General features: G+C 40.4%; 1 protein-coding gene across 1 annotated transcript in view; it reads left to right on the top strand.

The window, feature by feature from the left end:
* LOC128661241 (SCO-spondin-like) overlaps positions 1 to 13960 on the top strand; it is a 624208-nt gene that overhangs the window by 397654 nt on the left and 212594 nt on the right. The window contains exons 87-93 of the mRNA XM_053715520.1: positions 986 to 1117; positions 6479 to 6719; positions 8496 to 8648; positions 8753 to 8799; positions 10550 to 10915; positions 10967 to 11539; positions 11597 to 11875. Coding sequence (XP_053571495.1) covers positions 986 to 1117; positions 6479 to 6719; positions 8496 to 8648; positions 8753 to 8799; positions 10550 to 10915; positions 10967 to 11539; positions 11597 to 11875 — 1791 coding nt within the window. The remainder of the gene's footprint in view (positions 1 to 985; positions 1118 to 6478; positions 6720 to 8495; positions 8649 to 8752; positions 8800 to 10549; positions 10916 to 10966; positions 11540 to 11596; positions 11876 to 13960) is intronic.

Below are 13960 nucleotides of genomic sequence, written 5' to 3'. Positions count from 1 at the left end.
CAGCAATGCCACTCCCTGCAGATTTGCGGCCAATGGAATGCTAGCAGGGGGTGCCAATCAATCTGATCGTATGAGATCGGGCAGATTGATGTACGCAGCCTCAGAGGTGGCGAACCAGTTAAGTGACAAGGAACAGAGCGGCCTTATGTTCTAGGTAACACAACAACCTGTGTATGTAAGCCATGTGACCAGGAACTGAATTCTCTGAGTGCTATGTAACCTGACACCCTGTGTAAGCCATGTGACCAGAAACTGAATTCTCTGGGTGCTACATAACCTGACACCCTGTGTAACCCATGTGACCAGGAACTGAATTCTCTTGGTGCTATGTAACCTTACACCGTGGGTAAGCCATGTGACCAGGAACTCAATTCTCTGGGTGCTATGTAATCTGTCACCCTGTATAAATCATTTGACAAATTGGCCCTGGCTTCTATGTACCCTTACACCCTCTGTAAGACAAGTAGCCAGAGAACAAGAACTAAATGTCACTGGGTGCTTCTAGGTAACTTGACACCCTGTGTGTGTAAGCCCTGTGACTAGGAACTAAATATCACTCGGTGCTAGGTAGCCTGAAATCCTCTATAAGCCCTGTGACCAGGAACTGACTTGCCCTGGGCGCTATGTTGCCTGACTCCCTGTGTAAGATCAGTAACCAGAGACCAAGAGCTAAATGTCCCTGGGCGCTAAGTAATCTGACACCCTGTGTCCAGTAACCAGGAAAGGAGCAGCCCCCGGGCCCTGTGCAAGCCTGTGTATTAAGCATTTTTTTATGTGATTTTTAGTCTCACTACAATAAAGGGATTATTTTAGCTGTGTTGTCACTTTGTACATTTTACTGAGCTGTATTTGTTTTTTTGTATATTTCAAGGTTAATTACTTGTGTCTGTACATTTATTTGCATTAAACGTTCTGCTGAGCAAAGCTCAGACCATATATGTGATACCTCCCACCTCTAACCATCTCTCCTGTCTGTAATCTGAAGCTGAGGGTTGCCCGCCTGGCATGGAGTATATGGAATGTGCCAATAAATGCCCGCGCCATTGCTCTGACTACCAGCAAGGCATGGTGTGCCAGGATGGAGAGGTCTGTGAGCCAGGATGCCGCTGCCCAGCTGGTAAGTCACCGTGTTGGCCTTTAGTAAAGGGACAGCCACTAGTTATACCATAAAATAAATGTGTGTCGGATAAATAAGTAATGGTGATATTTTTCATTTCAAAGATGTGAAGCCGCTTTGTTAAAGTATAAAAGTTTGCAGACAAAAGCAGTTGCTAAATACAGAAATAAACCTTAAATATTAAACACTTGTAACATGCATTTGAAAACACCATGTAAATATATTAAAAATGTTTGTTTGCACAAAATAGGTTACAATAAAGTTGCGTATTTTGATGTTGAAACTAACGGAGATCACTTGTTTGTGTAGTACAGGTCAGTGAGAGGGAAGCTCATTGGGCGATAGTGCAGGAATATCTGTTTTACGGGGGGGGGGGGGAACGGTACTATAGTTTACGTTTCCTTTGTTCAGATGGAACACATGAAAAAATACTTTAAAAGGACAAAGCTTTGTCCCACTCTTGCTAGAGAGGCCGAAAAGCAAAATCTGTAACGCAGGCTCTCAAAATGCTGCAAATTGCTTAAACCTGCAGGGACAGAGATATCACCTACAGCAGTGTAAGCGGTAACAGTAAGAACAATAAAGATATTCTCTGCCTAATCAGTTTGTAGAAGCTTCCTAAGATCAGACTAAGCAAGATTTACAGGGATATAGCAGTTAGCAGGGACAGAGATTTCACCTACAGCAGTGTAAGCGGTAACAGTAAGAACAATAAAGATATTCTCTGCCTAATCAGTTTGTAGAAGCTTCCTAAGCTCAGACTAAGCAAGATTTACAGGGATATAGCAGTTAGCAGGGACAGAGATATCACCTACAGCGGTGTAAGCGGTAACAGTAAGAACAATAAAGATATCCTCTGCCTAATCAGTTTGTAGAAGCTTTCTAAGATCAGACTAAGCAAGACTTACAGGGATATAGCAGTTAGCAGGGACAGAGATATCACCTACAGCAGTGTAAGCGGTAACAGTAAGAACAATAAAGATATTCTCTGCCTAATCAGTTTGTAGAAGCTTCCTAAGATCAGACTAAGCAAGACTTACAGGGATATAGCAGTTAGCAGGGACAGAGATATCACCTACAGCGGTGTAAGCGGTAACAGTAAGAACAATAAAGATATCCTCTGCCTAATCAGTTTGTAGAAGCTTCCTAAGATCAGACTAAGCAAGACTTACAGGGATATAGCAGTTAGCAGGGACAGAGATTTCACCTACAGCAGTGTAAGCGGTAACAGTAAGAACAATAAAGATATTCTCTGCCTAATCAGTTTGTAGAAGCTTCCTAAGATCAGACTAAGCAAGACTTACAGGGATATAGCAGTTAGCAGGGACAGAGATATCACCTACAGCAGTGTAAGCGGTAACAGTAAGAACAATAAAGATATCCTCTGCCTAATCAGTTTGTAGAAGCTTCCTAAGCTCAGACTAAGCAAGACTTACAGGGATATAGCAGTTAGCAGGGACAGAGATATCACCTACAGCGGTGTAAGCGGTAACAGTAAGAACAATAAAGATATCCTCTGCCTAATCAGTTTGTAGAAGCTTTCTAAGATCAGACTAAGCAAGACTTACAGGGATATAGCAGTTAGCAGGGACAGAGATATCACCTACAGCAGTGTAAGCGGTAACAGTAAGAACAATAAAGATATTCTCTGCCTAATCAGTTTGTAGAAGCTTTCTAAGATCAGACTAAGCAAGACTTACAGGGATATAGCAGTTAGCAGGGACAGAGATATCACCTACAGCAGTGTAAGCGGTAACAGTAAGAACAATAAAGATATCCTCTGCCTAATCAGTTTGTAGAAGCTTTCTAAGATCAGACTAAGCAAGACTTACAGGGATATAGCAGTTAGCAGGGACAGAGATATCACCTACAGCAGTGTAAGCGGTAACAGTAAGAACAATAAAGATATTCTCTGCCTAATCAGTTTGTAGAAGCTTCCTAAGCTCAGACTAAGCAAGACTTACAGGGATATAGCAGTTAGCAGGGACAGTATAGCAGTTTGCCGATTCTATGCTGGGCTACACACATTGTTATAAACCATACAAAATAATAATTAATAGACATAGATCCCATGCAAGTTGCTATATTGCAGTTGTTATTTTAAAAACAAAACTAGAATGCTATCAGGGTCGGATTGGGAATGAAAAGCAATTGTGGGAACATTAAAAAAAACAGCCCTATTTTCTATTGAGTCAGTAGAGATTCATAAGTCAATAATATTAGCTTGTAATTAATAAAAAAAATGCATATTGTTGTTAAATAGTTCCCCTACATCCCAAGTGCATCAATGACTCCCGTTCACAGTGTGATAATGATTGTGTGGTTTATAGAAAACACATAAAATAGTGTCACTCTGTCTCATAGGGTGATAATGATTGTGTGGTTTATAGAAAACACATAAAACAGCGTCACTCTGTCTCACAGGGTGATAATGATTGTGTGGTTTATAGAAAACACATAAAACAGCGTCACTCTGTCTCATAGGGTGATAATGATTGTGTAGTTTATAGAAAACACATAAAACAGGGTCACTCTGTCTCATAGGGTGATAACGATTGTGTAGTTTATAGAAAACACATAAAACAGGGTCACTCTGTGTCATAGGGTGATAATGATTGTGTGGTTTATAGAAAACACATAAAACAGGGTCACTCTGTGTCATAGGGTGATAATGATTGTGTGGTTTATAGAAAACACATAAAACAGCGTCACTCTGTCTCATAGGGTGATAATGATTGTGTAGTTTATAGAAAACACATAAAACAGCGTCACTCTGTCTCATAGTGTGATAATGATTGTGTAGTTTATAGAAAACACATAAAACAGCGTCACTCTGTCTCATAGGGTGATAATGATTGTGTAGTTTATAGAAAACACATAAAATAGCGTCACTCTGTCTCATAGGGTGATAATGATTGTGTAGTTTATAGAAAACACATAAAATAGTGTCACTCTGTCTCATAGGGTGATAATGATTGTGTGGTTTATAGAAAACACATAAAATAGTGTCACTCTGTCTCATAGGGTGATAATGATTGTGTGGTTTATAGAAAACACATAAAACAGTGTCACTCTGTCTCATAGGGTGATAATGATTGTGTAGTTTATAGAAAACACATAAAATAGCGTCACTCTGTCTCATAGGGTGATAATGATTGTGTAGTTTATAGAAAACACATAAAATAGCGTCACTCTGTCTCATAGGGTGATAATGATTGTGTGGTTTATAGAAAACACATAAAATAGTGTCACTCTGTCTCATAGGGTGATAATGATTGTGTGGTTTATAGAAAACACATAAAATAGTGTCACTCTGTCTCATAGGGTGATAATGATTGTGTGGTTTATAGAAAACACATAAAACAGGGTCACTCTGTCTCATAGGGTGATAATGATTGTGTGGTTTATAGAAAACACATAAAACAGGGTCACTCTGTCTCACTGTGTGATAATGATTGTGTGGTTTATAGAAAACACATAAAACAGGGTCACTCTGTCTCATAGGGTGATAATGATTGTGTGGTTTATAGAAAACACATAAAACAGCGTCACTCTGTCTCACTGTGTGATAATGATTGTGTGGTTTATAGAAAACACATAAAACAGCGTCACTCTGTCTCACTGTGTGATAATGATTGTGTGGTTTATAGAAAACACATAAAACAGGGTCACTCTGTCTCATAGGGTGATAATGATTGTGTGGTTTATAGAAAACACATAAAACAGGGTCACTCTGTCTCACTGTGTGATAATGATTGTGTGGTTTATAGAAAACACATAAAACAGCGTCACTCTGTCTCATAGGGTGATAATGATTGTGTGGTTTATAGAAAACACATAAAACAGGGTCACTCTGTCTCATAGGGTGATAATGATTGTGTGGTTTATAGAAAACACATAAAACAGGGTCACTCTGTCTCATAGGGTGATAATGATTGTGTGGTTTATAGAAAACACATAAAACAGCGTCACTCTGTCTCACAGTGTGATAATGATTGTGTGGTTTATAGAAAACACATAAAACAGGGTCACTCTGTCTCATAGGGTGATAATGATTGTGTGGTTTATAGAAAACACATAAAACAGGGTCACTCTGTCTCATAGGGTGATAATGATTGTGTGGTTTATAGAAAACACATAAAACAGCGTCACTCTGTCTCACTATGTGATAATGATTGTGTGGTTTATAGAAAACACATGAAACAGGGTCACTCTGTCTCATAGGGTGATAATGATTGTGTGGTTTATAGAAAACACATAAAATAGCGTCACTCTGTCTCATAGGGTGATAATGATTGTGTGGTTTATAGAAAACACATAAAACAGGGTCACTCTGTGTCATAGGGTGATAATGATTGTGTGGTTTATAGAAAACACACAAAATAGCGTCACTCTGTCTCATAGGGTGATAATGATTGTGTGGTTTATAGAAAACACAAAATAGCGTCACTCTGTCTCATAGGGTGATAATGATTGTGTGGTTTATAGAAAACACATAAAACAGGGTCACTCTGTCTCATAGGGTGATAATGATTGTGTGGTTTATAGAAAACACATAAAACAGGGTCACTCTGTCTCATAGGGTGATAATGATTGTGTGGTTTATAGAAAACACATAAAACAGGGTCACTCTGTCTCATAGGGTGATAATGATTGTGTGGTTTATAGAAAACACATAAAATAGTGTCACTCTGTCTCATAGGGTGATAATGATTGTGTGGTTTATAGAAAACACATAAAACAGGGTCACTCTGTCTCATAGGGTGATAATGATTGTGTGGTTTATAGAAAACACATAAAACAGGGTCACTCTGTCTCATAGGGTGATAATGATTGTGTGGTTTATAGAAAACACATAAAACAGGGTCACTCAGTCTCATGGGGTGATAATGATTGTGTGGTTTATAGAAAACACATAAAACAGCGTCACTCTGTCTCACAGTGAAATTTGAGAAGAAACTAGATACCGTTCATAGGACGGCTGCTAAATAGTACCGGGTTAGCTGCATTTCCTCACCTTCTTAAATTATATCTGGCCAGCCCCTGCTGCTGCAGCCCCCCGGGAAATCTCCTGTAGGCCAATACTACCTTGAATGCTATGTGTGGTTTATGAAATAATTTCTGCCATGTCAGGAACAGTTTGGCGTTTGATACAGGAATATAGTAACAGTTGTTTATTAAAGGGCATAAATAATATGGCCTTCCTGTGGACCAGTACAGCTGGTATAAATCCTGGTAGTCACATTTTTACCATGTGATTGCCAGTTATTCTCTGTCAGCAGCTCTTATACCCTCCCTCCCCCCTCGGTAATGGTAGCCCTGTCCCTCAGATCTACTCACCTGAGCTGTGTCTTTACTTAGGACTGCTGGAGCAAGATGGCGCATGTGTGCCCCCCTCGCACTGTGCATGTACTGATACCCAGGGCCAGAGCTGGACCCCAGGCAGCTCACTACAAGAAAGCTGTAATAACTGCACCTGCTCCGATGGGCATTTGTCCTGCACCAATGACACCTGCCCTGTGTCCGACTGTAAATGGAGTCAGTGGTCAACCTGGTCGCAGTGCAGCGTGTCCTGTGGCAGCGGCTTCCATACACGTTTCAGGTGAGACTGATAATTCTTTAATGAACTAGCCCTGGATTTTTATTTTATTTAATGTTTTTATTAACATGAAAAAATAAATACCAGATTTAATATACAGACAGTGATCTGCAGGTACAGTAAATCATATCACTCAAGTGGCTTATCATACAGCTGACCTACAGACAGACCTGTGTGTATAATTATACAGCTGACCTACAGACAGACCTGAGTGTATAATTATACAGCTGACCTACAGACAGACCTGAGTGTATAATTATACAGCTGACCTACAGACAGACCTGTGTGTATAATTATACAGCTGACCTACAGACAGACCTGAGTGTATAATTATACAGCTGACCTACAGACAGACCTGAGTGTATAATTATACAGCTGACCTACAGACAGACCTGAGTGTATAATTATACAGCTGACCTACAGACAGACCTGAGTGTATAATTATACAGCTGACCTACAGACAGACCTGAGTGTATACTTATACAGCTAACCTACAGACATACCTGAGTGTATAATTATACAGCTGACCTACAGACAGACCTGAGTGTATAATTATACAGCTGACCTACAGACAGACCTGAGTGGCTTATAATACAGCTAATTATATACTTGAGTGTATAATTATACAGCTGACCTACAGACATACCTGAGTGTATAATTATACAGCTGACCTACAGACAGACCTGAGTGTATAATTATACAGCTGACCTACAGACAGACCTGAGTGTATAATTATACAGCTGACCTACAGACAGACCTGAGTGTATAATTATACAGCTGACCTACAGACAGACCTGAGTGTATAATTATACAGCTGACCTACAGACAGACCTGAGTGTATAATTATACAGCTGACCTACAGACAGACCTGAGTGTATAATTATACAGCTGACCTACAGACAGACCTGAGTGTATAATTATACAGCTGACCTACAGACAGACCTGAGTGTATAATTATACAGCTGACCTACAGACAGACCTGAGTATATAATTATACTGCTGATGTACAGACAGACCTGAGTGTATAAATGACACCCCTGACCTACAGACAGACCTGAGTGTATAATTATTGGGCTGACTTACAGACAGACCTGAGTGTATAATTATACAGCTAACCTACAGACATACCTGAGTGTATAATTATACAGCTAACCTACAGACATACCTGAGTGTATAATTATACAGCTAACCTACAGACAGACCTGAGTGTTTAAATGACACCCCTGACCTACAGACAGACCCGAGTGTATAATTTTACAGCTGACCTACAGACAGACCCGAGTGTATAATTATACAGCTAACCTACAGACAGACCTGAGTGTATACTTATACAGCTAACCTACAGACATACCTGAGTGTATAATTATACAGCTAACCTACAGACAGACCTGAGTGTTTAAATGACACCCCTGACCTACAGACAGACCCGAGTGTATAATTATACAGCTGACCTACAGACAGACCTGAGTGTATAATTATACGGCTGACCTACAGACAGACCTGAGTGTATAATTATACAGCTGACCTACAGACAGACCTGAGTGTATAATTATACAGCTGACCTACAGACAGACCTGAGTGTATAATTATACAGCTGACCTACAGACAGACCTGAGTGTATAATTATACAGCTGACCTACAGACAGACCTGAGTGTATAATTATACAGCTGACCTACAGACAGACCTGAGTGGAAAATTACTATAAAGTATATATTGACCATATGGCCGCTCTTATCTGTTCTGACTGATATAATTCTCTCGGCCTTCCATTTTGTTAGGACCTCAACGTCAGGTTCACCAAGAAAAGAGTGTGTGACCCCCATGACACAGACTCGGCCTTGTCACCAGGGTTTATGTCCACAGCTGTGTCCTCATGATAACTCAGAAAAGACCATAGGAGATGTCTGGATGGTGGGAGAATGTCAGCAGTGGTCAGTATCCTAAACAAATTCACGTCACCTCTTTCCTAAATATACCCCAAATGATCTGTACCTATATGCACTTTCTTACTATGTTGCATTTTCCTTCTCACTAGTATCTGCACTCCGGAGGGGAGTTACTGTCAGGAAAATGACTGTAAAGGTAAGGCATACTCATACCGACCACTCACTGTTCCGCTCCCAATAACATGTTTATGTTTTAATACAAAAAACCTATTCCCCTCTGATTATTCAAACTGTTATTGCCTAATCTAGTTTATCTGATTAGGTTTTAAAACTGTAAGACAACGGGGCAGCGCGAGCCTTTCAATCTCGCCGGAAACAGCAGTTAAGAGGCAGCGGTCTTAAGACTGCTGCTTCTTAAAGGGACATGAAACTCAAAAATTTTCTTTCATAATTCAGATGGAGAATACAATTGTAAACAACTTTCTAATTTACTTCTATTATCTAATTTGTTTTATTCTCTTGGTATCATTTGTTGAAGGAGCAGCAATGCACTAATGGTTTCTAACTGAATACATGGGTGTGCCAATCACATACAATATATTTATGCAGCCACCAATCAATAGCTAAAACCTAGGTTCTCTGCTGCTCCTGAACTTGCCTAGATAAACCTTTCAGCAAAGGATAACAAGAGAAGGAAGCAAATTAAATAATAGAAGTAACTTGGAAAGTTGTTTGAAATTGTATTCTCTATCTGAATCATGAACAAAACATTTTGGGTTTCATGTTCCTTTAACTAGGATACAATCAGGTTGATTGACACCCCCTGCTAGCGGACGATTGGCCGCAAATCTGCAAGGGGGTGGCATTGCACTAGCAGCTCACCAGAACTGCTGGTGCAATGATAAATAATGACAGCGTATGCTGTCGGCATTAAAGGGACACTGTAACCAAAATTTTTCTTTCATGATTCAGATTGAGCATGAAATTTTAAGCAACTTTCTAATTTACTCCTATTATCAAATTTTCTTTATTCTCTTGGTATCTTTATTTGAAATGCAAGAATGTAAGTTTAGATGCCGGCCCATTTTTGGTGAACAACCTGGGTTGTCCTTGCTGATTGGTGGATAAATTCATCCACCAATAAAAAAAGTGCTGTCCAGAGTACTGAAACAAAAAAAAAAAGCTTAGATGCCTTCTTTTTCAAATAATGATAGCAAGAGAACGAAGAAAAATTGAAAATAGGAGTAAATTAGAAAGTTGCTTAAAATTTCATGCTCAATCTGAATCACGAAAGAAACATTTTGGTTACAGTGTCCCTTTAAGTGATGTTGGGCGGACATGATTGTCCGCTTGCCATTAGATAATTTGGCCCCAATATGTTAAACGTTAAGCTTAGCTCTAAAATAAATGAATACAATAAATTATATAAAACAGCCATAAACATTGAAAGGGCAAATATGTGGCCAGAACAAATATATTGCAGTGCCCCTAATTCTCACATTAAACACCCGAGGATCTCTTTATACATAGTGTAACCACCCACAGGAGCACCCTGTAATAAGCAGATAAAGTAGAAGCATCCCAAGACCATAGAAAATAGGGAGGAAACATTCTATAGTATTTCTTTGTCTAGAGCAGATATAGATCATCTAAGTCTCCGAAAAAAGGAGAGAGTGAGTATAACACCAGAACGTTATTGTCTATAGCAGACAGGTTAGATGCCCTCATCAACTCATTGTCAGTGGCAGATAAACTAGAAACATCCTCAGGATCTCATTCTGTAGAGTAGACTGAGTAGAATTGTCCCCAGGAGTTTGTTGTTAAAAGCGAAGAAAGAAGAAGTGCCTCCAGCAGAGAAGATAGAGGGGTAAACATTGTCCCAATGCGCTCAATGTCCAGAACAAATATAGTTTAAATGTCCCAAAGAATCTCATTGTCTAGAGCAGATGAGTGGGGAATCTCATTGTCTAGAGCAGATGAGTGGGGAATCTGTCTAGAGCAGATGAGTGGGGAATCTCATTGTCTAGAGCAGATGAGTGGGGAATCTCCATCTCATTGTCTAGAGCAGATGAGTGGGGAATCTCATTGTCTAGAGCAGATGAGTGGGGAATCCCATTGTCTAGAGCAGATGAGTGGGGAATCTCATTGTCTAGAGCAGATGAGTGGGGAATCTCATTGTCTAGAGCAGATGAGTGGGGAATCTCATTGTCTAGAGCAGATGAGTGGGGAATCTCATTGTCTAGAGCAGATGAGTGGGGAATCTCATTGTCTAGAGCAGATGAGTGGGGAATCTCATTGTCTAGAGCAGATGAGTGGGTAATCTCATTGTCTAGAGCAGATGAGTGGGGAATCTCATTGTCTAGAGCAGATGAGTGGGGAATCTCATTGTCTAGAGCAGATGAGTGGGGACTCTCATTGTCTAGAGCAGATGAGTGGGGACTCTCATTGTCTAGAGCAGATGAGTGGGGAATCTCCATCTCATTGTCTAGAGCAGATGAGTGGGGAATCCCATTGTCTAGAGCAGATGAGTGGGGAATCTCCATCTCATTGTCTAGAGCAGATGAGTGGGGAATCTCATTGTCAAGAGCAGATGAGTGGGGAATCTCATTGTCTAGAGCAGATGAGTGGGGAATCTCATTGTCTAGAGCAGATGAGTGGGGAATCTCATTGTCTAGAGCAGATGAGTGGGGAATCTCATTGTCTAGAGCAGATGAGTGGGGAATCTAATTGTCTAGAGCAGATGAGTGGGGAATCTCATTGTCTAGAGCAGATGAGTGGGGAATCTCATTGTCTAGAGCAGATGAGTGGGGAATCTCCATCTGATTGTCTAGAGCAGATGAGTGGGGAATCTCATTGTCTAGAGCAGATGAATGGGGAATCTCTATCTCATTGTCTAGAGCAGATGAGTGGGGAATCTCATTGTCTAGAGCAGATGAGTGGGGAATCTCATTGAATAGAGCAGATGAGTGGGGAATCTCCATCTCATTGTCTAGAGCAGATGAGTGGGGAATCTCATTGTCTAGAGAAGATGAGTGGGGAATCTCATTGTCTAGAGAAGATGAGTGGGGAATCTCATTGTCTAGAGCAGATGAGTGGGGAATCTCATTGTCTAGAGCAGATGAGTGGGGAATCTCATTGTCTAGAGCAGATGAGTGGGGAATCTCATTGTCTAGAGCAGATGAGTGGGGAATCTCATTGTCTAGAGCAGATGAGTGGGGAATCTCATTGTCTAGAGAAGATGAGTGGGGAATCTCATTGTCTAGAGCAGATGAGTGGGGAATCTCATTGTCCTGAGCAGGCAGAAACCCCCCCAAGAACTATTGTTCAGAGCAAATAGAGTAGAAAAGCATCTAATTTATAAATTGATCTACCTATCTATCGCCTAGATCACGGGTTTGGTGTTAGACTTAAAAAGCAGCGTTGAGAGGTCCCAACGCTGCTTTTTAATGCCCGCTGGTATTTCGAGTCTGACAGGTACCGCTCACTTTTCTTCCGTGACTCGAGGCTACCGCAAATCCCCTTACGTCAATTGCGTATCCTATCTTTTTAATGGGATTTGCCTAACGCCGGTATTACGAGTCTTGGAAGAAGAGAGCGGTAGACCCTCTCCTGTCCAGACTCCTACCGCATTTAAAAGTCAGTAGTTAAGAGTTTTATGGGCTAAGGCTGGATCATAAAGCTCTTAACTAAAGTGCTTAAAAGTACACTAACACCCATAAACTACCTATTAACCCCTAAACCGAGGCCCCCCCCCCATCGCAAACACTAAAATAAAAAAATGTAACCCCTAATCTGCTGACCGGACATCGCCGCCACCTACATTATACCTATGAACCCCTAATCTGCTGCCCCTAACATCGCCGACACCTACATTATATTTATTAACCCCTAATCTGCCGCCCCAAAGTCGCCGCCACCTACCTACAATTTTTAACCCCTAATCTGCCGACCGGACATCACCGCCACTTTAATAAATGTATTAACCCCTAAACCGCCGCACTCCCGCCTCGCAAACACTAGTTACATTTTATTAACCCCTAATCTTCCGACCCCAACGTCGTCGCTACTATAATAAATTTATTAACCCCTAACCCTAAGTCTAACTCTAACCCCCCCTAATTTAAATATAATTTAAATTATACGAAATTAATTTAACAAAATTAAATAAATTAATCCTATTTAAAACGAAATACTTACCGATAAAATAAACCATAAGCTACCTACAATATAACTAATAGTTACATTGTAGCTAGCTTAGGATTTATATTTATGTTACAGGCAACTTTGTATTTATTTTAACTAGGTAGAATAGTTATTAAATAGTTATTAACTATTTAATAACTACCTAGCTAAAATAAGTACTAAATTACCTGTAAAATAAAACCTAACCTAAGATACAATTACACCTAACACTACACTATCATTAAACTAATTACCTAAACTACCTACAATTAATTACAATTAAATAAAATAAACTAAATTACGAAAAAAACAAACACTAAATTACAGAAAATAAAAAAAGAATTACAATAATTTTAAACTAATTGCACCTAATCTAATCCCCCTAATAAAATAAAAAAGCCCCCCAAAATAATACAATTTCCCTACCCTATACTAAATTACAAATAGCCCTTTAAAGGGCCTTTTGCGGGGCATTGCCCCAAAGTAATCAGCTCTTTTACCTGTAAAATAAAAATACAATACCCCCCAACATTACAACCCACCACCCACACACCCCTACTCTAACCCCACCCAATCCCCTCTTAAAAAAACCTAACACTAACCCCCTGAAGATCACCCTACCTTGAGCCGTCTTCACCCAGCCGGGCACAAGTGGTCCTCCAGAGGGTCCGAAGTCTTCATCCGATCGGGGCAGAAGAGGTCCTCCAGACGGCAGAAGGCTTCATCCAGGCTGCATCTTCTATCTTCATCCTTCCGGAGCGGAGCGGGTCCATCTTCAATCCAGCCGACGCGGAACATCCTCTTCAAACGAAGTTCTAACGAAGAATGAAGGTTCCTTTAAATGACGTCATCCAATATGGTGTCCCTTGAATTCTGATTGGCTGATAGAATCCTATCAGCCAATCGGAATTAAGGTAGGAAAAATCCTATTGGCTGATGTAATCAGCCAATCGGATTGAAGTTCAATCCGATTGGCTGATCCAATCAGCCAATAGGATTGACCTCACATTCTATTGGCTGTTCCAATCAGCCAATAGAATGCAAGCTGAATCCTATTGGCTGATAGAAGATGCAGCCTGGATGAAGCCTTCTGCCGTCTGGAGGACCTCTTCTGCTCCGATCGGATGAAGACTTCTGCCGTATGGAGGACCACTTGTGCCCGGCTGGGTGAAGAC

Source organism: Bombina bombina, chromosome 5, assembly GCF_027579735.1.
Source record: "Bombina bombina isolate aBomBom1 chromosome 5, aBomBom1.pri, whole genome shotgun sequence".
NCBI lineage: Eukaryota > Metazoa > Chordata > Amphibia > Anura > Bombinatoridae > Bombina > Bombina bombina.
The sequence above is the reverse complement of the archived record's forward strand: the minus strand, read 5'-3'. Positions and strand labels throughout refer to the sequence as shown.